The 22230-nt window shown below is 45.4% G+C and overlaps 2 protein-coding genes across 5 annotated transcripts in view; both read left to right on the top strand.

The window, feature by feature from the left end:
- si:ch1073-224n8.1 (zinc finger protein 70) lies at positions 1 to 4454 on the top strand. The gene is made up of 2 exons (XM_035626165.2): positions 1 to 1147; positions 1273 to 4454. The coding sequence occupies exons 1-2, from the start codon at positions 448 to 450 to the stop codon at positions 2238 to 2240; spliced, it is 1668 nt and encodes a 555-aa protein (XP_035482058.1). The 5' UTR covers positions 1 to 447; the 3' UTR covers positions 2241 to 4454.
- Positions 4455 to 7546: 3092 nt separating this feature from the next.
- The window catches only part of ltbp3 (latent transforming growth factor beta binding protein 3), a 30327-nt gene continuing 15643 nt past the window's right edge, over positions 7547 to 22230 (top strand). For all 4 annotated transcript variants that reach the window (XM_047330205.1, XM_047330201.1, XM_047330202.1 and 1 more), the window contains exons 1-4: positions 7547 to 8217; positions 21175 to 21453; positions 21544 to 21707; positions 21814 to 21919. In XM_047330205.1, the coding sequence (XP_047186161.1) occupies positions 7962 to 8217; positions 21175 to 21453; positions 21544 to 21707; positions 21814 to 21919 (805 nt within the window). In that variant the 5' untranslated portion in view covers positions 7547 to 7961. The remainder of the gene's footprint in view (positions 8218 to 21174; positions 21454 to 21543; positions 21708 to 21813; positions 21920 to 22230) is intronic.

The following is a 22230-nucleotide window of genomic DNA, read 5'->3' as shown; positions in this document are numbered from 1 at the left end:
GGCCTCAGTGTGCAGTAACAGTACAGTAGCGACCTGCGTACAGAAGCAGGAGATGGGTGAGTCGCCGCCGAGGCCCGCGTTATCAGAGTCTTCGTACAACAACAACAACAACAACAATGCGCGGACTTGAGTGACGCAGTTAAAAGACCATTAGCACTCTTCTGCTGCGGAGCCGCGAGTGTTTGCGCGAGTGCGTCCGTCTTTTCTCCGGCCGGCGTTGTTAGTTTTTCGAAGCTAGCGGGCTAATGTTAGCGAGCGGAGCCAGGCCCAGCGAAGAGTTCACTCCCGTGTTTGTGTCCGCGACGCCGCTGAAGAGGCGGACGTTACCTGCTGACACCACCGACAGACACAACAGAAAGCCCCCACGCCGTCAGGCACTCGTGCTGTTTCAATAGCGCACTAACACGTTAGCTTAGCCCGTACGCGTTAGCTAACCACATTAACACCATGAGTTCCAGGAGGACAGGCTATGCTGGTAGCATGGATTCCTCTCCGTCGAACAGCGGCAGCGGGAACCGTAAACAGAGTATAATCAACGTCCCCGACAGGCCCGGCGCGTCCTGCTATGACCGGAAGCCGGACAAGGCTGCGTACGGAGCTCCGCAGGGCAGCGTGACTGTCACGTCGCTGAAGTCGCGCCTGGCCCCGACCATTCAGACCGCGATGTCCGCCGCGGTGGACACTCTGCTGGGCGAGGTGGTGCTGGTGCTCAACGAGACGCAGCAGGAGCTGCTGCACAAGGAGCAGGAGAACGAGAGGCTGAAGGTGCGTCTGGAGGTGTCGGAGAGGGAGCTCAAGAGCCTGCAGGAGTGTCTGTGCAGTGCCCAGAAGCTCATAGACCAGCTGCAGATCTCCTACTCGGGCCCTCAGTCCATTGGCCAGTCAGTCTTCGCCCCGTCCCTGTCCTCCATGGCCTCGCTGACCTCTGGCTTGGATCGGGACCACCAGAACCCCCGGAGTGTGAACGGAGCCGGCGTCGACCTGGGCCTCGGCGGCTCTGTGGACGAATCGCTTCACGGGTTCGAGTCGAGGGACGACTACAAAATGTGCCAGCTCTCGATCCAGCCAGACGGCTCCGTGACTAACCACGCTCTGGACTCCTTCACGTCCAACACGTCCCACATGTGCTCAGATTCCAGCAGGCCAGGTAAATACACCGTGTGTGCTGTTGTGTCATAGTGCATGTCGTGGGTTTCCTTTGCAAAGAAACTTAGAAACACAGATTTATTGCTGTTCAAATAACCATCTCTGCATTTTGTGATCTGTCTGTAGATGAGAGGCAGCCTCAGGGACCGGGTGGAGTGTCCAGGTTTGAGATTAAAGAGGAGCAGGGACCATCTTCCGGCTCCGGTCAGCCCAGCAGGAAGGAATCTGGGTTGCGTAACGACAGCCAAGTCGGGGACGGAGAACGCTCGTCCCACAACGTGGGCGACCTCGGCTATGTTCAAGTGGGGGAGGGCGGTTCTCAGCGTTCCTTCACGCACCCCCTGCGGCACCAAAGGTCTTTGCGAGAATGTGGCGATGCCTTGCAGCAGGGCGGACTTGATGGACAGAAAGCTCTGGCTAGGACTTCTGGACCCGGGAGAGGAGACAGTGTTTCACCGGGCAGAGCAGAGGACTCCGCGGGACCCTCAGCCCCCGACACAGCAGGGGAGCCCTCTGGAGATCGGCCTCACCACTGCCTGGAGTGTGGAAAGACCTTCCGCTTGATCTCCAGCCTGAAGAAGCACATCCGCATCCACACGGGAGAGAAGCCGTACCCGTGTGCAGTCTGTGGCCGCCGCTTCCGCGAGTCGGGAGCCCTTAAAACTCACCTGCGCATACACACAGGCGAGAAGCCATACTCCTGCTCCGAGTGTGGAAACTGCTTCCGCCACTTGGACGGTTTGCGCAAGCACAGGCGCACGCACACCGGAGAGAAGCCCTACGTGTGCGCCATCTGTGGGAAGCGACTGAGCCGCCTGCAGCATCTCAAGCACCACCAGCTCATCCACACTGGAGAGAGGCCGTGCTGCTGCCCCTTCTGCAACCGCAGCTTCAAGGAGCCGGCGGCGCTGCGGAAACACATCCGCACGCACCGGGAGGAAGGCGGTCACATGGGAATCGGCGCCAGCGACGACACCGACCCAGATGCCATGGACGACATAAACAACCTCCATCCGGCGGCTCCGTCCCCTCAGATGCGGTTTGGCGATTGGGGAGCAGAGGAGGACGACAGCTCAGTTGTGGACTGTGTGTAGGGGACGATTAGAGGAATAACAGTCGGTCAGTGATCTTATCATAAAACGTGGAATACGGTGTGTCTGTAGTTTAACATGATGCATAAAGATCATCTCCGTTCCGAGTGAAGAATCGGGCTACATATAACCCTAGCCTTTGAGTTTGGTTTGTATCTGACATCTTCATGTTTTCCTGTCTGCAGCAAAGTTTTTCTTTTGTCCCGGACGTTCATCAAACAGCAGCAGCTGCACTGGCGTACAACAGGTTGCTCTTGGTAGAAGTGGACGAGATCTTTGATTGAACTCTCACTTAATAATCAACTGAGTCGCCACTGCTGCTGTTTAAAGATCGTCCCTGGACGTTAGTGAGGAGAAACTCTTTGGATTCTAGTCACGAGTGTTTTAAAGCCTTAGGCAACTCAAATCCAGTGGACAGAACTAGATGCATAGTGCTGGTCCATGCTTCATGTGTAGAACAAACCATATACATTGTGTAGTTGGGCTTTTTGTTTTTTTTCTGACTAAACCAAAGCAGAGTATTATGGTTTAATTCTTTGATCTTGATGAAGTGTTCATCACGTGTGGGTCTAATACTAGCAGTGCTGTCACAAAAACTGACCAACACCATCGTGTGGACATTCCCATTTCACTCAGAGCATCGGATCTGTTTCTCTCTCATTCTCCAAGACCAAGGAAATCGTACGTTTAAACTATAGCAAATCCCACGTGATAACTGGCTCCTATTTACGACATGAACGGTATATTGATGTATCCCAGTTCTACCTCAGTACTCATTCTCCATGACGACGAAAACACACCATTAGAAAAAAACTCAACTCTTAATCAATAGAAATGATTCCCAGTTTGACGCAAGCGGTTAGATTTCGGCGGCTCTTCCTGTTTGGCACGACCCTGCTCCGTCTCTTTTCACTGCGCATCCCTCATCAGTTACACAATCGCAAGGTGTCAAGTTTGATGATACCATATCAATACAAGCATTTTATTATGATTTTTTAAAAAAAAATTGGGGTTATTTTGACGAGAGAGTGGACGTGAGGCTTGCACGCTGTAATGGACCATATCTTATCATTCCTTCTTTTTAAAATTCAAGCTGCTACTGTCTGAATAAATCATCTTGTTTTCCGTAACAATTGTTACTAGCAACTACTAGCGGACAAACTCTGGTGCTTGCATGTGCATATTTGTTTCTCCGCCGGCAGCGCTGCCGCAGGCCCCCCTCCCCCCCCTGTAAATAAGATTATAGTTTTAGGCATTTTATCCAGTTTAATAAGGGTTAATAACATTTGTGGAAAAGTTAATGTGCAACAATGGCTTTATGCTTTCTTATCTTTTTTTAATGTAACGTGCTTTGTTACCATCAGTATGCTTAGACAGTGTAAATATATAAATCTTATTAAATTTCTCCCTGGTGCTGGGACACGACGCGACCAACGCATCAGGTTCATCTGCAGATTCTTCCTCTCGGCTCGTTGAGTTCCTCTGTGGGTCTCTGCCGTCATTCACCACGTGTACTACTCTACTGATCCTCTACGTGCATTTACCAGTGTAAGTCATTCTATGGTAAGGCATTCAAAATATTAAATACACGTCACTGTATACCCAGAATACCATCGGCCACGGTAGACCTTATTTACCCCAGATAATCGTATTTATTGTTTGTAGTGTTACATACATGGGGGCTCTGCATGTGGGGTTTAAACTGAAATGGCATTCTTCCTGAACATGTCATGAAATGTGAAATGGATTACTTTTTTCTTTTTTTATGCCTCTGTCTAAAATATATTCACCTCCAACCAGTTACCTGTAAATGTTACTATATTAAAGGGCCCTTGTTTGTATGTCTTGTCCCTCTGTTGCTGTCTGCTCAGTATCTCTCATTAGGGAGAGATTTCTTTGAAATAATGAGTTGGTCTTTTAGCCACCAACAGCCAAATAAATATTCCTGACTACATTTACTGTCAGACAAATTAAACCACACTAAAATGATCGAGCAGTGCGGCACGAGTATGTCCTAATTTTAGATCACCTGTCTGTTCATCCCATTTCTGCAATGCTTCACTTTCAGTCTGTACATTTCATTGTGTCATGGTACAGTAGGAAAACCACATGAACCCTGGAGCAGAGTTTCCACACCATCTGAAACGTTGCCAAACAGACTTGTGTGTGCGCTGTCGGCACGCCCAGGGAGATCCCAAATAAAACGTACTCTTCTCAGTGCTGAGTAATGACGGCTGTTTTCATATACACAAACTTCATAAACACAAACTGCTGAGGAGCCTTTGTAGTGATTACTAAAGCTTACCGTAACACTTTACAGTGGCATTTCATCCATAATGCCAGTAACTCTAATGTCATACTGTAGTGTTGCTGATTGATAAAAATGATCTGGTTTTATTTCTTATTCCAAATGTGATTTGGAATAAGTTTTAATTGAATTTGCAAGTTCCGCCATAGTTTCTAAGGTCTCTGATGTTTAACACAGCCCAGAATAAATTACCTCCTGATAATGACTTATTAACCAATGATGTTTTACAGATCCAGGATATGTGTTTGTTCAGAAGCATACTGTACTTAATGCACTAGATTTAAACAGGCATAAATTATACAGTCAATATAAAGGAGTAATGGCTTCATGTCATTGGAGCCTCCTGCTCTTTTCCGCAGTGTGTTAACATGAGATGCTCCCTTAAAAACTATAGAAAGTATCAAGTTACACATTTCTAGTATTTTATTGGAAAGAAAGCAAAGATAAATATCCACAAAATAAACATAATTTTACAGAGCAGAAAAAAAATATTTTCGGGGCCCCTCAGATTCATTCTTGTAATGAGTCAGAGTCAGCTATTTAACGATTTGTTGTATTTTGGTGCAAGTACCTTTCATTTGCCAACTGATAGAACAGACTACAACTACAATATCATCATGCCTGTGTAATGATATTTTACTAATTACGACATAGATATGGTTTACGGTCAAGTTGTTACTGTTGTTGCAAAAGGAACAAGAAGACCCGCAGAAATATCTGAAGCTGCTTTAATACATGTTTCTAATCCGACCGGAATATGACAAACCACCGTCTCTGTAACTAACCCTGACGCCCGGTGGACGTTAGGCCCGAGATTTGTTCACCTAAAAAATTACCAGCCGACGAAGAGGTTTCACTCACTGCACTGAGACTGAAATTGACGAGAGAGACACAAACTTGTTTCGACAAAACCAACCACAAATGGGAGTTATTACATCAAGTTGAAACAAGTGATGTTGAGGCCACTGAAACACACTATATCCCCTGAACGCAGCCGTGGAAGTTCACGCAGAGAAAATGAATTTAAGTTAAAAAAAAAAGAAAAACAGCTATTATAAAGTACGTATATATATATATGTGTGAGACAAACAACTACAGCAAAATACTCACTTCACCTGCAGCAAGACTCAAACTGAGCTTCATACTTGCAATCTGCAGTAACTGATGGTTTTTATTCACATGCTCAATAACATGTTTCTGAATAAACAATGAATGAGTATAAATCATAGTGTAAATTACATTCCATCCACTGCATTTACACTACTTTTATTTTGACTTTTTGCTTTAATAACGTTGCGGTATACTGATAAGACTGTAAATGTTTTCACGACCCTGTTTGAGTTCCCTCTGGCTGCCAAAAGCTGTTTTTATCTCTGGATTGTTCGACGGCTGTTTATTTCTGTTTGGGTCCAGTGTGTAATGCTGAGGTTTCAGTTTTCAGAGGGGAAGTAATTATGTTGTATTAAAAATACTCAGGGATGTTTTATGAGTGACCTGCAATGTATTTGCAGTGTGTGTGTGTGTGTGTGTGTGTGTATGTGTGTGTGTGTGTGTGTGTGTGTATGTGTGTGTGTGTGTGTGTGTGTGTGTGTGTATGTGTGTGTGTGTGTGTGTATGTGTGTGTGTGTGTGTGTGTGTGTGTGTCTTGGCAGCCGCTGATGCAGCGATGGCGTGTAGCAGAGGCAGAGAGAAATGTGAGAGCGGCCTGTGAACTCTCCGTAGGCCCATGCAGTTATTTCCTCAGCGACTGAAGGTAAACACTAAGTTTTTTTGTTTTTTTGAGAGGAAGTGACTCAACTCTCTTTGTCCCTCTCTCACTTTTACCCCCTGGCCCGTGTGACCCCGGACACTGGCAGGCTCACGGGCTCCTGATAGTGGAGCAACGCCGTGTTTTTTATTAGCACATCCCAACTTTTCCCACAAGCGGCTCGAGAGTCTCGGGTCAGTTTTGTTTTTTTTGACAGGAGTGAAGTGTTGATTTTCGAGGCCCCCCATTTCTCTCTGTACTAGCTGAGCTGTAGTTTCATTCACGGTGGACAGAAGCAGAGTTTGACTTGGTTGTTGCAGCTTTTTTGGGGAAAAGCACAACATCCAGAACTACTGGCACTAAGTGAGGACGTCATTCAGTCATGCACAGGACTGTACTTAACAACAGTTTTGAGGTTCTTGTAGTTGTTTTTATTACATTGTGGTTTTGTCAACACGTCATCTTTTACTATATTTCAGAGGGATGTTTTTTTTTAAACCTTTTGAATCATTAAATTATCTTGAGATTGAAGTCACTGACATGCACAACGCACAGGAAGTCCAGGAAGTTTGAACCAACCATAATGTATGTGGAACAATAACATCATTTTTTTTACCGTGGTATTTGTAAATGTTTCTTAAATAAAGCATTTGAGTACGTTAGGGACATGTTGAAAAGTCTGCCGTGGTGTGACGCCACATAGATACAGAATCTCATAGTTTTTCTATCAATGTGAACACACATTCTGCTGTTACGAGACAAAAGCTTCATGTCTGACCTGCCACCTCCTTTACAACCTGAGGAACAGCTGTTGGTGATCTCAGCCTGACCCCGATGACCTTGATAATATCAGAGATGTCTGTGAGACTTTATTAATATTATTATTTTATTTGTTTGATAAGCAGACATTCAGTCATGCAGTGAAACTCAGGGCGAGACGTGAACTCAGAGAGGTTTTGAGTTGCCTGTGTCTCAGCCACATGCTCACACGTTGTAGTCTCCCACCTCACAAAGGTGTGTGCAGCCATATGTGATGTTTTCAGAATCTTTTTTATTTCCAGAGTGACACACACACACACACAGCTGTGTGTCGGGGGAGGAGGAGGAGGGGGATGTCAGGAGAAAGAACCAACAAGGAAACCACTTGAAGCTCCGCTCCTGCGCCGCCCGGCTGGCCCTCCGCCAGCCTTCTGCAGAGGGAGGGCTGGCTCACTGCTTCTCCTCCCTCTCCTCCCTCCTCTCTCCCCCGATCCCACATACGCACTAGTATCCGACTCTCCGAAGGAACCAGGCGAGGAGAAGAAGAGGGAAGAAGAAGAAGAAGAAGAAGAAGAAGAGGAAGAACCACAGAAGCGGGGGCATCTACCCTTTTTGTGAAGATGCGCAGCGCGTCGGATCAGTCGGCTGCGCGAGGGAAGTGAGGGACTTCTCTACAATACTTTTCCTGAAGGAGAGAAAGCAGGAGGGAGGACGCGCTTCTTCTTCTCTCTCTCTCTCTCTCTCTCTCTCTCTCTCTCCCTCCCTCCCTCCCTCCCTCCCTCCGCCGTACGAGACGTCAACAGAATCAGCCTCGGTCCACAAGGCGGGCGCCTCTTGAGCCGGAGCCCAAGCCCCCGGCTCGTGGTTCCATGTCCCCGGGCCCCTGCGCAGGGCAGCGAGGGATGCCAGGATGCCCCCTCTGATCCCCCATCTGCTGCTCATCTGGCTGAGCGTCCAGCGGCTGGCGTGGTGCACGGAGCGCGCCTCCACGCGGGAGCGCGCCTCCACGCGGGAGCGCTTCAAGGTGGTGATCGCGCCCCTCATCTGCAAGCGGATCTGCCTGAAGGGCCACTGCCGGGATACGTGCGAGCAGGGCAACAACACCACGCTGATCGCCGAGAACGGCCAGGCGGCCGACACGCTCATCGGACAGGGCTTCAGGGTCGGTGAGTGACGGGGCGAGGCTTCCTAATTATGGGGAGGGGGGTGATGTACTGTACAGGCCGCTGAGATTAACTAAGAGCCCCCTGCAGAGATGGAGGGGGGGGGGGGGGGGCTGCTCATAAATGGACTTTTTGTGGAGTTATCTGCTTCAAATATGGAAAAAGTTGCATAATCAAGATGACCATAAAATCTTCGCTCTGCTGTAGATCTCGCTCACACTACACCCAGTATATTCCGGGAGATCACTAGAATACTTTGAATTCTAGTTTTCACAACAGTTCAAATTGCAGGATTACTGTGAAACAGTACAAAAACAGCAGTAGCTCATCGCACGGGTCCCTTTCAGTGTCTTTCAACAACAATGCGACACATTGTGTCACTGTCATACACCAATATCTTTCAATATGCCAAACCGTTACTGTACCTGCAAAGTTACTTCATGTTATGTGTAGTTGAGGAAAAAGTACAAATTTGTCAAAAAGAACCCCCAAAATAGCCATCGTCAAGAAGAGTGCACTGGACCACAAAAGGGTACACGGGCCAATGTGCTTTGTAACTGTACCACCTTTGTTTAAACAATGTGACCTCCTGTGATGATTAACACAAGGAAAACAATAACTAGTGTATGTCTTTCATTAATGCCTTTGTCCCCTTCAAAGGTCCCATCTTCTTTATATCTTACAGTACATTATATCTTATCATCAATGTAATAGCCTTGGTCGTCTATACGTCGGTCCCTGGCCCTGAACCAAGTCCCCACCGGTCCGCTTCCCTCCTCTGCCCCCCCCTCAGAACAAGATACTCAACGAGACAAGAGCCGATGAAGTGAGCTTAAGAGTGACGAAGGAGCTTCTCAGATCCTCTCTGTGGTGGACGGCGGTCCGAGTCGTCTCTGTCTTTGTTTCAGACTCTAGTCATCAGTCACCTTGTTCGTCTCTGTTTCACCAAAAGTATCTGGACGTCGGTCGATACACAACCTGAATTATTCATGAAGCAAATACATTGAGTAGCTATCTAGAGTAAAATAATAACTTATACTCGATAACAGCTCTTCAGAGGCACCAGCGATGTGACGCAACGCCTTCATATTTCTGTGGACATCACATTGCTGCCAGAAAAGTTAAAATCTCTTCTGCCTCACAGGAGAGAGAAGCACATTCAACTGCACCGTTCCTCAAAACTCAACGTCGTTGTGACTCTTTAATTTTTTTTTTACTTCAGTGTACTTTTGTTCAGAGTCGATGCTGAGAATGATTACACGTTTGAATTTTAAAAGGAGAAGCTCAGATACAGTGCCGCAGAATGAAAATGGCTCTTGAGCAGCGGAGCAGCAGATTCATCAGTGACTGTAGAAAGCCGAGGAAGGGAGTCTGTCAGAATTAATCATGTGCAAGTTACTGACTGTACGATGCACGGTTGTGGTGCGTTCTACAGTTATCACACACAACTTCTGCAGCACAGGGGAGTTGCAGTTTTACGATGATGCCGCCTCTCCAGCTGTTGCCTTTGGTATGCCCATGTGGAAGTACGCAGGCTGGATCTAATGGAGGTCAAGTGAATCCCACTTTCCGTTACAGTACTTGTCCTCCTTGAGTCAGAGAGTTGGTTTGGTCACCAGGCTTCCCTCTTCTCCCCCTGTTTCCCCCGTGCTGTGCTGCATTTTGGGGCTTCTGTGGCAAATAATGCAAGAAAGACATTTAAAATTCCAGGAATACCTCACGGTGGTTCACATGGGGAAACTGCACCACAGTCACCGGTCTCCTGGATCTCACAGTCAAAGTGTCTGGAGAAACAGATCGTCGCTGATCGTACACGTCTTTGCAGCAGGGGATAGCGGGTTCGACTTCAGCCGAGAGAGATAGGTGATGTTCAGTGTCGGGGCTGGAATGTGTTGTGGACAAGTGGAAATGTCTCTCTGCCGTGTTAAAATGGCCACAGCTACAGAAGCAACAATATGAAGAGTTTTTCCATATCTGAGCGATTCTGACGTCAGCGCAGAAAGGCAGGGCAGAGGGATTCCAAGACCTTTCCTCAAAAACAAATGTAGCTGCTGAGAGTTTGTGGAAGTGCAGAAATACTTTTTCTCAGTGCCTTTGGGTGCCTCGGCATGCATAAGGTTTTTTCAGGCAGTGAAAATTGTCTGAATTTGGCCGGCGTTCGGTGGACAGGCCAAGAAACAGTCAGGTTTTAGTGGTGATCTGCATCTGGGATTTCTACCAGCAGATGAGGATCATTTTTATGGCCAGAGCTGTAAAAATAGTAGAGAAAAAGGTTGTGATAAGTAAAAAAAAATCCTTTTTTTTTAACTTTCACTGTGCAGGTTGATGAGACATAGTGACAAGTGACCAAAATGTGGATAACTATCTAAAGTTGAAAATGTTGCATTTACACCATCCCAGATACTCAGAAAACAATTATTTTAAAAATTATATGAGAGTGTTTACAGGCTTTAACAAAAAGAAAAATCCAGCCAAATCAGTGATACCCCAGGGTTCAATAGCTGGATAACAAAGTGGAGAACATGTCAGTGTTGGGAGTGGGTTGGTGGAGATGTTTTGACATGTTTAGTTTTTCTGATCAGCTGTTGAAAAACCATACCAGTTACACTGATATGAAACTGAGGGAAGGAGGCAGATCACAGATGTAACAGATGACAACAGCTGAATAGTTTGATAGTTGTAGCCGTGCTAGTAACATGGTCCATGACTTTAGTGCAATGTGAAATATCTTGACTCTTATCAGATGAATTGCCATGACATCTGAATAGGGACATCCGAAAAGTTGCAGGATGCATTCATATCACAATGAGCCAAATAGACATTTGATTCTTTTGTAATACTGATAAAATCTTTGGAGCTTTTGCTTTGTGATTTCACTTTCTGTGGTTGCAGCAGTGTACAGGGGTAGATTTGTTTGCTTACAGTCATAAGCTTCTTTATTCAAAGAAAGAAATCATTCATAAACATAAATCCTCTAAACTTTCAATGACGACACGGATGTAAATTGTGTGCTGTCAGATCTGAGCAGCGTGTGATTACGCCGTCGCAGCATGAGACTCGGAGACAGACGACCACCCAGATGTTCAGTTGGGCAGATCCTCGCCATGCATGAGGACAAATCACCTGAATGAACACGCAGATTTGGACTCTACAAGCCGTGTGAGAGAGCTTCCACTGAGCCGTGACACTGAACCCATTGTCACGCAGACAGTCAGTGATTGTAGAATATCTGTTCCAGTGAAGTAAGTAGCAGTTAGCAGAGCTCCTGCACTGGTCCATTTAACTCACAGTGTACACAACACATCATAGCCGTCTATCGGTGTAATCATTATGTTACACATGTTCTCTGCGCTCCAGCATATACTGCAATTCATACCACATACTTAACGGATTAAGAAACTTCATCATTGACAGCTGAACACTAACTTGACACGTTCAAATGTGCCACAGGAATTGCAAAATGAGCCAGATATGCTCTGCTCGTGTGATTTCCAATAGATCTATATTTTTTTCTGTGCACTTCTTGAAACCGATGAAAGCACGGAAACTTGAAGTCCTCGGGCGCGTTGGCAGGCAGACTAAAGCTGAAACTTTACAGCCTGATAAGACCCTTTTTTTCCCGGATTCCACATCGCATCTGCGTAAGTCATCATGAGGCTCTGGATGCGGGCGGAGGCGCCGTTACTGTTTATGTGCACCCTGTGCTGTTTATCACATTTGACTTTACCGTGTGGTTCGGCATTCAGAAAGAATCAAGGGGGATGAAGGAGGGAGAGGGGATTGCTTGTGACAATGGTTGGAAGTTGGATTTTTGGAATTGCAAAATTGACTTTTTAAAAACTTAACTGTAGCACGCTGCTCCAATTGCATGTCGTCATTTGGCTCTCTTGAACCTGAACTTGTTTACCAGCAGATGAAGACCACTTATGTAATTATCTCCATGTGTCGAAATATCCAATGGCCGACTTGTTTTTAAAAAATCCTCAGCACATGAAAGCTTGCTGTAAATTGAAGGATAGAGAATGTGACAATGCTTTTTCATTCCTTGGAGACTGGGTGTCTTTTGTTTTGTTAGATGTGTGTGCATCAGTAGCTCGGCTCCCTGACAGTCCTATAAACGTCGCCTGTCCTCCGCATCTCCACAGCATCTCGTCTGTAAAGGGTGACCAGACGTCTGCCGCTGCGGATTCTCTTCTTTTTCTGGAATCGATAAAAGCACTGGACCTCGTCATAGACAGGAAGAGGTCTTATCATATCGCAGTCTCTGAGCTGGTCTCACCTAAAATGGGCATCGTAAGAAGTGGATATGGCTATTTCAGGAGTTCCCATGTGGTTCTGTATTTAGAGTAAAGTGACAGTAGTAGCCCTGTGGTTTGTTTTGGATTTCCCTTGGCATGGGTCAGAGGTCCATGGGAGCCTGAAAACGGAGACAAGTCGGTCAGATACAGTAGATGGAGCATGTTGTGCATTCTCTCTATTTAGGAGCTGTGTTTATTTTACCTTTCAAAGCCCTCGGCTCCTACCCACACACTCTTGTTTCTCTCGTGCCAAACTCAGGAGAAGGCGGAATGGGGGCGACCAAAAACCTGCACTGTTCGGATTTTTTTGCCACAGGTTGCACTGAGCTCAGGGGCAAGGTTAGGCACGGCTCCTGTGCTCACTCGCGTCATGCTCGCTCATCTGCAGATTATTCATCGTGAGAGCTTCTTCCTTTTCATGAAATGTGTGTCACGTGTGTTTGCCAGTCTGATCTCCATCTTGCTGTCAAGGACGTGTTTTGGTATTTTTGGATGCAAACTCTTGTCATCTCTCCCGGCTATTTATGCATGGAGGGGAAATAATGCGTGGTTACTCAGGGGTCTGCCATTTTTGGGAACCTTTTACCACAAGTGGGACACTATTAGTATTGTATGCAGAACTTTCACGAATGTTATAGATACAAACTTAAGGGGAAAATGGGATGGAAATGTGTGAATCAATAGATAAGAGCACCCATAAACCAGGTACAATTCACAGCTGGGTCCAAACAAAACAGTGTGTCTCCCTACTATACAGAGCAGTCTGTCAAACTGTGTGAGTATGTAAAAACTTTATGTCACAAACATTTAAAACAATTTAAACTACTTTGAAAGAAAGATGGATGTTATAAGGGTCAGATTTCTTTCTGTCTTTCATCAAAACAGAGCGTCAGAGCCAAAGACCTTAACAGGAGTTAACCATGAAAAAAACGTCTCCACGTCATTACTTTCTGTAAAAAAAACTAAAACGATTATCATGTTGCAAAAAGCATCATAGCACACAAAGCTGCAATTAGTGGTGTTATTTTTTTGAACGTCACAAGGGAACAGTGTGTGGGTTTGCATGCGTGTGTGTGTGTGTGTGTGTGTGTGTACGTGTACCTAAGTGTGTTTGGTGCTCAAGTTGTGCACTGAATCCAGCTCAAACAAACAGCCTTCTTTGCCATCTTTAACACTCTCCTCCCATTTGCTTAGCGAGGGGGAAAAACGGAGCAGTTATTTAAAGCTGCTCGGAGGAATGCAAGTGCTGGGGACTGCACCCACACCAGGCAGGACCCTGTAGCTGTAGCGATTAGCCAGGGTAAACAGAATAACATAACCTCTGCCAGCGCTGCCTGCTGCCTGCTGCCTGCTGCCTGCTGCCGCGGCCCGGAGAGTGCAGGTATCTGACATAATCTCAGCAGAGCACTGTCAGCACTCTTCTACCTGCCTGCCCTCCAGTTCCTTTCAACGAGACTTTTAGACAGTCATTATATGACATCATCCACATTCATGCCAAGATCCTGTCTGAATCTCTGGCTGTCTTTCCATAAACATCTCTGCCAGAGGGGAGTGACAGGGTAACGCTGGATCCGTGCCCACCCAGGGACTTTTCAAACCGCACCACATATTTTCATGTAAAAATCACATTGTGTTTTGATTTAGATTTGGATAATCCTAAATCTCCTCACGGAGGCCCATCCTGATCTTCCCGATAATGGCTGCTTCGGTTTTCTCTCAGGAGGAGTCTGCTCGTCGTCATCGTCCAGTTTCTGTAAGGTTAACAAACTGTTGTTTTAGGCAGACTGTGCTTGGTAATGAATGCCTTTCGGTGACAGTGGCGGACCCGGGAAGAGGGCCACACTATTGTTTGGATAGCTGAGGCCGAGGCCGCTCAGCTTCAGGGGGTTTGACGGAGCACAGAGAGTTCTGCAGGGGGAGGAGGAATGCGTACGCAGGTTTGTGTTTTCAAAAGGCAGTGATTATGTCATTTACTCCCAACGTCTGGCTCAGCTGCAGGAGTCTGACCCACTTCATACGTCGCCCTTTCTCACTTCGTGTGGTATGTGGTCTCACAGTGCCAGTTGATGGTAGGCGTATTTGGAGATGTGGTTTCCTGCTTTGGACCTGATGGTAAAGTTAAGCCCTCATGCAATAATAGCCATTCCCATATTCTCTTCAGAAACAGTGGCTTGAGCAGCACAAGTTTAGGACCCAGTGTTGTTTAGTCACAGTTCTCTTCTCGTCATGAAAGATGGCAGCCTGGACACTAGAGCAATCAGGGAGCTTGTGGTTCGTTTGCAGATGTGTCCCCCTTCCATTCGGATTTCCAGCCGTCCTTAAAAATGGTGGCAACCATGTATTTAAAATGGGGAAGGTTTGATACGATGAGGATTTCCGAGGTTTGTCTGCGACCGAGAACACGGTGCCAACAACCAGATAAGGATGAGCTCTTTCATTGGTCCACCTCTTGCGCATGTGTGTTGTCACGTCTCCTGGAATTCAAAAGATGGCGGCCAACGACATAACATTTCACCTATTTTGTTTGATTTTCCACTTTTTAAGCATTCAAATGCTGTGACGAAGAAGAGTGTACAACCAATCACGTTGCTATCTCTTAGCTGGTTGTGGCCCAAGAACACGGCCTCAACCACCATTTGTTTTGTCCACAGACCTAAGATATTCAGTTTACTGTCATAGGAGATAACATTTTTGGCCTTTTTTTCATAAAATGTACTTAAACTGATTAATCGATTATCAAAATAGTTGTCGATTAATATAACCATCGATTTCTAATCGATTATTCGATTCATTTTTTTTAAGATCTATTGTAGACTTCACTCATAGGGTCCTGAGTGTTACCAGTCTGAAGCTGAACCATGTATCACAGCTACAGTAACACACTCCACAAGTGGAGACACGACTCGTGGTGGTATCACAACGCATATTCCTGAATCTCTATCAGCTGACCATGGAAATAATTGCAAATTGATCAGAGTGTCATGGCATCAGTTTTTATATGTCTGAGTGGGTCAATTAAGGCTGAATCATAGAGTGAAAGTGACTCAAAGAGCATCACCACTGACTTCGGTGTATGAATCTCACAGACTGGTTAAATTGCTATTTGTAATTCTCCCAGAAGATGGTGTGTGTTCGAAGAAAGACGTAGATTGGGCCATTGTGTCCTCAGCACGGTGGGAGATGATGTCTGCAGCGAGCGTTCGGTTCAGTGAGCTGGGGAGCTTCGGCTGTGGTTTGTTGGGCTGTAATTTGTTGTTTTTGCGCTGGGAGGGTGCGGCAGCGGCTGGAAGGACGCAGCGGATGGAGGGGCTGACGATGCGTCATCTCCAGACAGACAGGGGTGAGTGGGTGGGTGGTAACAGGGCAATCAGAGGGCAACCATTACTTCTTTCTTTCTTCCTTTCTATCTTTGTTTCTTTGTTTCTTCCTTTCTTTCTTAGTTTCTTTGTTTCTTTGTTTCTTTCTTAGTTTCTTAGTTTCTTTGTTTCTTTCTTTTCTGTTAGTCCACACTAATGCCTGTTCAAAGACATTTTTCTGATCCAGTGAGGAAAAGAGAAGACTCCCCCTCCTGCCAGTTATTATCTGCAATTTAGTAAAAATATGAAAAATTGTGTCTGTCTTTTCATGAACATTCTTTCTTAAGTATATCCTTTTAGTTACACTCGACATGCTTATTTAGCTGTTGGGGAATGTGCAGTATGTTTTTCCTTAATGGGAAAAAAAAGTGTCTGGGAATCACAATCATCCCGCTGCAACGTCACACTTTCTATTCCCTGTATTTCACATCTCTCTTCTCTGCCTCTTTCTGCTGACTTTTCCAGATATATGAAACCTTCCCTCGTGCTGCGAGAAGATCTGTCTTTCTCCTCTTGGACTGAATGATGACATTATGAAGGAGCTCTCACTCATATGTCACATGAAGCACTCAAAGACCCCCCCCCCCCCCTTCTTTGAGCAGTGCATGGGAAAATGATATGCTTCGTGACCGTCTTGGAACGTACCTACTACCTACAAGCTGACGTTCAATATTAAATTATGTTTTTAAAGGCATGACAGCAAAAGATAAAGTCAACCCTGAATGTTTTCTTAGCTTAACTGAAGCCATGTGGGAAAAATGTGTCTTCATTTAAATTCTTATTTACAGTGAACAAAGTTATTGAAAATGTGAAGATTGATCGCCATAGAAGCAAGAAGTGTGTAGTCTTTGAGCGGGATCCTGGATAGTTCCTATTAACTTCCTCTGTTTTCTTTGACAAGGCCGTGTGGAAAGTGAGGCTCATGATACCAGTGCGGCATCACATCCACCAGTCCCACCCCCCCATCATTCAGTCAGTCCTCCCTGTTCACGCCTCACACTCATTCAAACTACCAAAATAACTCTTAGGTGCATTTGATTTTTAATAACACACCACCTCTAGTCTCAGGAATGTGTTAGATCCATAAAGACAAAGGTGTGGCGCTCTACAGAGGGAACGCTGCCTCCGAGACGCTAAGCCGGCTGACGAGGCGAGTCAATGGGTGATTTTGGATCGTAAATTTCCTCTAATGAACCCTGAGGTGATGATTTTAAGGGAAAGTCCACTGGAAAGAAAAATCCTCGTTATGATCTCAGCTTTAAAGCCCTGTGCTCTTTTCAGTATGTAATGCGGAGCAGCCATCTCACCACAGCAGCTCTCCAGGAGACACTATACCCTGCAGTTAATAACTCTGACACAGGAACACGCCCATTCACACAGAAAATCTGCAGAAAGCATTAGCCCATGCATCGCCAGTAGTATAGCTCGAACTTAAATGTATGCGGCAGATGTGAAGCGGGGGCCTCATTGCATGTTATTATAGCACACACATTAATCAGTCCTGCCGGAGCTGTGAAGACAAACAGAAACCAGACAACTAATTTAAACAGAGTCCAATGCTCAGGATGATACGGGCATGAGGTGCAGTAATATGAAGATGTTGAGAATTTGAGTTTGATGTTGTGTGTGGGGCTGGAATGAACCTGCAGTGAAAATGTGTTTACCCCCAGTTCTATAAAGGGGCGTTTAGGTTATGGAAATTGTACTATTTTTTTCCAATTAGCCAGACAGACTAATGTATGTTTCAAATAGATCTGTGTGCAGTTTAAAATGATGCAAAAAAATCACATCATGCAAAGCGGGGTGAGTTTAGTCACTGCACTGTACACAGTTAGTTTGATTTTAGTTATCTAGCATCTTTTTATCATATCTTCTTCGAGCGTCTTGAAAACCACACTAAAAAATGAAATGTGTTATATTATTTTTCGTCAAAAGTAAATCCCTACATCCATCCATCCGTTATCGATTCTAGTTAATCCTCTGAGGGTTCGCGGGGGAGCTGGAGTCAATCCCAGTTCCAAGTTGTTGGTTCCGTAACAAACATGCATCCTGTACCTACAGGCGTTCTTTACATGTGTAAAAGAGGACATTTGATTATCCAATGCAGCGTAAATAAAAGAAAAGAGATGTTATAAATAATGTTACATAAGTTACAAAAGGTCGACACTTAAAGCCAAAGACACGTGCAGCAAACTGCACTCAGAGACACACGCAAGGAAACTTTCCTAAGTTTCCTTAGTTTCCTTTCCTAGTCTTATATTTTTTTTTCTTTTCTCTTTATATTGTGATATATATGTATATTGCATATATCTTTCCCTTTGGTATTATCACAGAATCTTTGAAGCACTTCTGTAATCGCACTAACATTTGATTTTGATTTGACTGGTCCACATTAAATACTCTTCTTAATGTGATCATAAAAGTTCCCTCACATAAAAATAAGTTCATTGCGCTCTCTGTGTGGCATACTGTACACTGACTGTACATTGTAAATGTTGAGGAAAGGGAGCTCGGTCTCGTCCCCTCTTTTCTCTCCTCTCCTCTATTCTCCAACCTGTGAATGTGTTGAATAAGTAGCAGTATGCAGCTCAACTACAGCGATTTCACTCCTTTCTGGGCTGTGTTATTAATAATTAATCTAAATATTTTTTTTGTCTAGCCAACATCTGGACAGATCTTGTACCAAAACATCTTTATGAAAGTTCTTTGACACAGGAATAACCCCGTCCCGACTGTAGGAGATGCGCAGTTGCAGCTGTGTATTGTACTTGGCTCTGTCACACAGCACCACACTGGGCTTCTACTGACATCAAAAAGCCTTCGCTCACATGACCCCCACCCTCGTCCCTCCCCGAGAAATACAACCCCAAAAAGTGTCAAATGATTCCTCGCTCTTTCTTTGTGTTTGAGCTTCATTATCGGGGCACTGACCCTGACCGTGCTACGTCAGAGTACCCATACTCTCATGCAGACACCTTCCCAGCCAGGCGAGGCCTCAGCCCAGACTTTCCCTGCATCATCTCTCCGGTCTCTGCGGGTTTAGATTGTGTAATCACATTTGGAAAGAGGTTCTGTTCCCGTCTCTCGGCGCGTCTGCAATTCCAATTTTCAACCCCCGCATCTTTCCCAGTTTCCTCTCATTCTAAATCCAGTGCTGAGACGAAATTGGAAACCGTTGAATCTCTCCCACTGTATGTTGGGGGAAGTCGAAACAAAGTTGAGCGGTCTGTCTTCGGTGCGCTGCTCGTCTACTGTTTCCCTGAACCCGAAGCTTCCAGCTCGATTCTGCATGTTGCCGCCTGCAACTTCCCCTATTGGTTGAACGCCACACTGTCACATGGTTGTAGATCGTGGAAGCTCAGCTTCATCTTGCCTCGGCTTGAAAATGTTGTACCCCACACTAGTTGGCTGTTCCATTGAAGTCCGTTAATTTTTCTGCCTGACTTTTACTATGCGAGGATGTCCCCGCTGAGTTTAAAGTGATCTAGTCCCCTAATTACGCTGCAGCCCAGACTCCCTGGCAGTCCGCACCTAATTACTTCCATCTGTGCACACTTGGCTCCGCAGAAGAAAGAGGCCTCCTCTCCTCTCCTCTCCTCTCCTCTCTGTTCCTCGGCAACATTAGGATATTTTCCGTATCTTAACTGGAGCTTAGATTTGACTTTTTTCTGACGGGTTTGTGTGGGTCTGAAAGCTTCTCAAAGGATGTCAGAAGGTCGTAGTGTCGGCGTCTCTACTTGGCAGCGAAGAGTTACTTTGTGTGGAAGTAACTAGTCATCACCAAATCCTGATAGTAAACTGTACAGAGTACGGTATGCTTGTGTTTACTGGCCCGGGTGGTTATGTGAAGCGTTATTGTGAAGAATACCAAATTCACCAGGAGGGGGAAGAAACAGCAAGTTTTTCTCAACTAACCTCTGTTTTGGAATTCCAGCTGTATTCATAGTTGAAGCAGAAATCAACACATGAATTTAATAATTTAATTTAATGAATTATGTTTTTCATGATACATGTTACTTTGGTGTAAACTGTGGCACTGGATCTTTAATAGTATATCACATACTATTATGTGATATACATGATGCCGTGTTGATGGAGGAGAGATGATGATGATGGTGGTGATAAAGAAAGGCTCTAACACCTGATGTTTAGCAGGTTATGGCACAAAGGAGGAGGAGGAGGAGGAGGAGGAGGAACAATGTCCCGGTGCACCAAATGACAACACTGCGATTATTAGCATATGTGGCGATTGTACTGTATTTGACAGTTTAATTAGATTGTGGCCTCAGGAGAAGAGGCCAACAAAGAGATCGGTGGAATAATTCCTGAAGTGGTGAAAGAGAGAGATGCACCATCACTTTTGAATGGAACTGTAAAAGATGATTTTGGAGTAAACTTATTAGAAGAAGTGGATTTCGGAAAAGAACTCATGCACTTCATTCTCAGCTTCTTTCTTTGATTAGATTTAGGGCTGCGACTAATGTCTTCATTATCGATTCATACGTCAATTATGGAGTTAAACCACTAGATATTCACATGTGATAGGAGGAAACTAGGGAAACTTGAGAACTTCGTACATCTTTGCTTTCAGGAATATTTTCTCTTTTTGGCAGTTAGATGACAAGATACATACCACCCTCATATCTGGTAAACTGCCATCATGTTTTCCCTCTGATCTCTGCCTGGATTCATAACTTACTTGTAGTTTTCCACACTACACCCCCCCCCCCCCCCCCTTTTTCCTCCCTCCCTCTTTCTCTCTTTCTCTTTTCCTTTGATTGTTCTATTGTGAAAATTTCAAAACCAACTGGACTTGAAATAAGCACAATGGGAGACCTAATAAAACTGCCACGAATACTGTATATGCCACGAACTTGTCTCCAGCCAGCAGCTTTCCCATAGATTTCCAGATCTTTCCCATATGTCGGACGGAGGCTGTCAAACAGATCAGTGACTTTACCTGCTCAGCCGGTGCTGGAGGGAACCGCTAGTCCGTCATGGTGTGACTTTTGCAGTGGTGTAGTTCAGAGTAAAAATTTTACTCATGCCACAGACATTTCTGTCTGTCTGCCATATTTATATTATATAGAACTAAATCATCGGGCTGCTCACGTGAACACATGGACCCTCTCTCAAGTAAATGGAATCAGCTTAATCTTATTATGACCCTTAACTGCTCATATTTCTACGTTTTTCGTCTTCTCCTAATCTGATGTGAGTCATACTTTAGCTATGAAGACCAGTCATATTTGACTGGTGGGAGTCTCGGTATAATAACCCTCCTCCTGTTTTCTCTCCTTCCACAGTTGTGTGTCCCCTGACATGTATGAACGGAGGAGTATGCAGCTCGAGGAAACACTGCCTCTGCCCGCCTGGCTTCACTGGTCGGCTCTGCCAGTTTCCACTCCAGCAGACGCAGCAGGCTCAGGCAGCGCGGGGCAACAAGCAGCCCGTCTACCCTGTTTCCCTGAAGCCAGATGGCCACAAACTAGTGGAGCAATCAGGCATAGGGCGTACCCAGTTGACACAAACACACAGAGTGTTCACCCTGCCTCTGTCACAAGTAGGGCACCACTCATCTGAAGGTACCAGTCCTTTTGCTTCAGCATCTCCCAGTTGGTCTCTTTTGTGACAGGTGTCATTCCCCTGATTTCTACCTTTTTCTGAATTTTCAGTGCAGATTAATTTACGCGTTCACCACACGCCGGACACCTCTGTAGTCATTCAGCCTCTCGACGAATCGGATCTCAAGCCTCCTCACAAGACAGGGCCACGCCTGTTCCCCACGAGGCACAAACCGAAGGGGCGCTGCTTCCAGGAGACCACACCCAAACAGGCCGTGAGTTTAGTCACAGGCGATGGGACATTGAACCTGAAACGTTATTTGTTCATTCAATCATCTGTATTTCCAATGTCAATGTTTTAACTGTGTCATCTTCCTTTAGTGCAACAGCACCCCACTTCCTGTTTTGACCAACCAGGAAGATTGCTGCGGCAGTGTGGGGAATTCATGGGGACAAAACAAGTGTTATCAGTGCCCCAAACTACCAAGTGAGTAAGAGTGGACTTCAGGAAATCTTCTTTGCTGTAAATGTTCCTTTTACTTCATTTTCAAGTCAATCCCCCCAACTTTGTAGATGTCATGTTTACTTGTATCTAGAGTTTATCTTCAGATGGGAAAGTGCAACAATTTTTCTTTCTAACAGTAATCCTTTAGTTTATTGAGTCGGAAATGTCAACCATTCCCGGCAATTTATACCTTCCACCTTGTGAAATTATGGACATATAGATTAAAACAATGACTTCATGCCTCTATAAAATGTGTCTGAATATGTACATGAAAGTTAGTGGTTCGGGAGTGT

The sequence above is a fragment of the Scophthalmus maximus genome, chromosome 2 (assembly GCF_022379125.1).
Source record: "Scophthalmus maximus strain ysfricsl-2021 chromosome 2, ASM2237912v1, whole genome shotgun sequence".
Classification (NCBI taxonomy): domain Eukaryota; kingdom Metazoa; phylum Chordata; class Actinopteri; order Pleuronectiformes; family Scophthalmidae; genus Scophthalmus; species Scophthalmus maximus.
The sequence above is the reverse complement of the archived record's forward strand: the minus strand, read 5'-3'. Positions and strand labels throughout refer to the sequence as shown.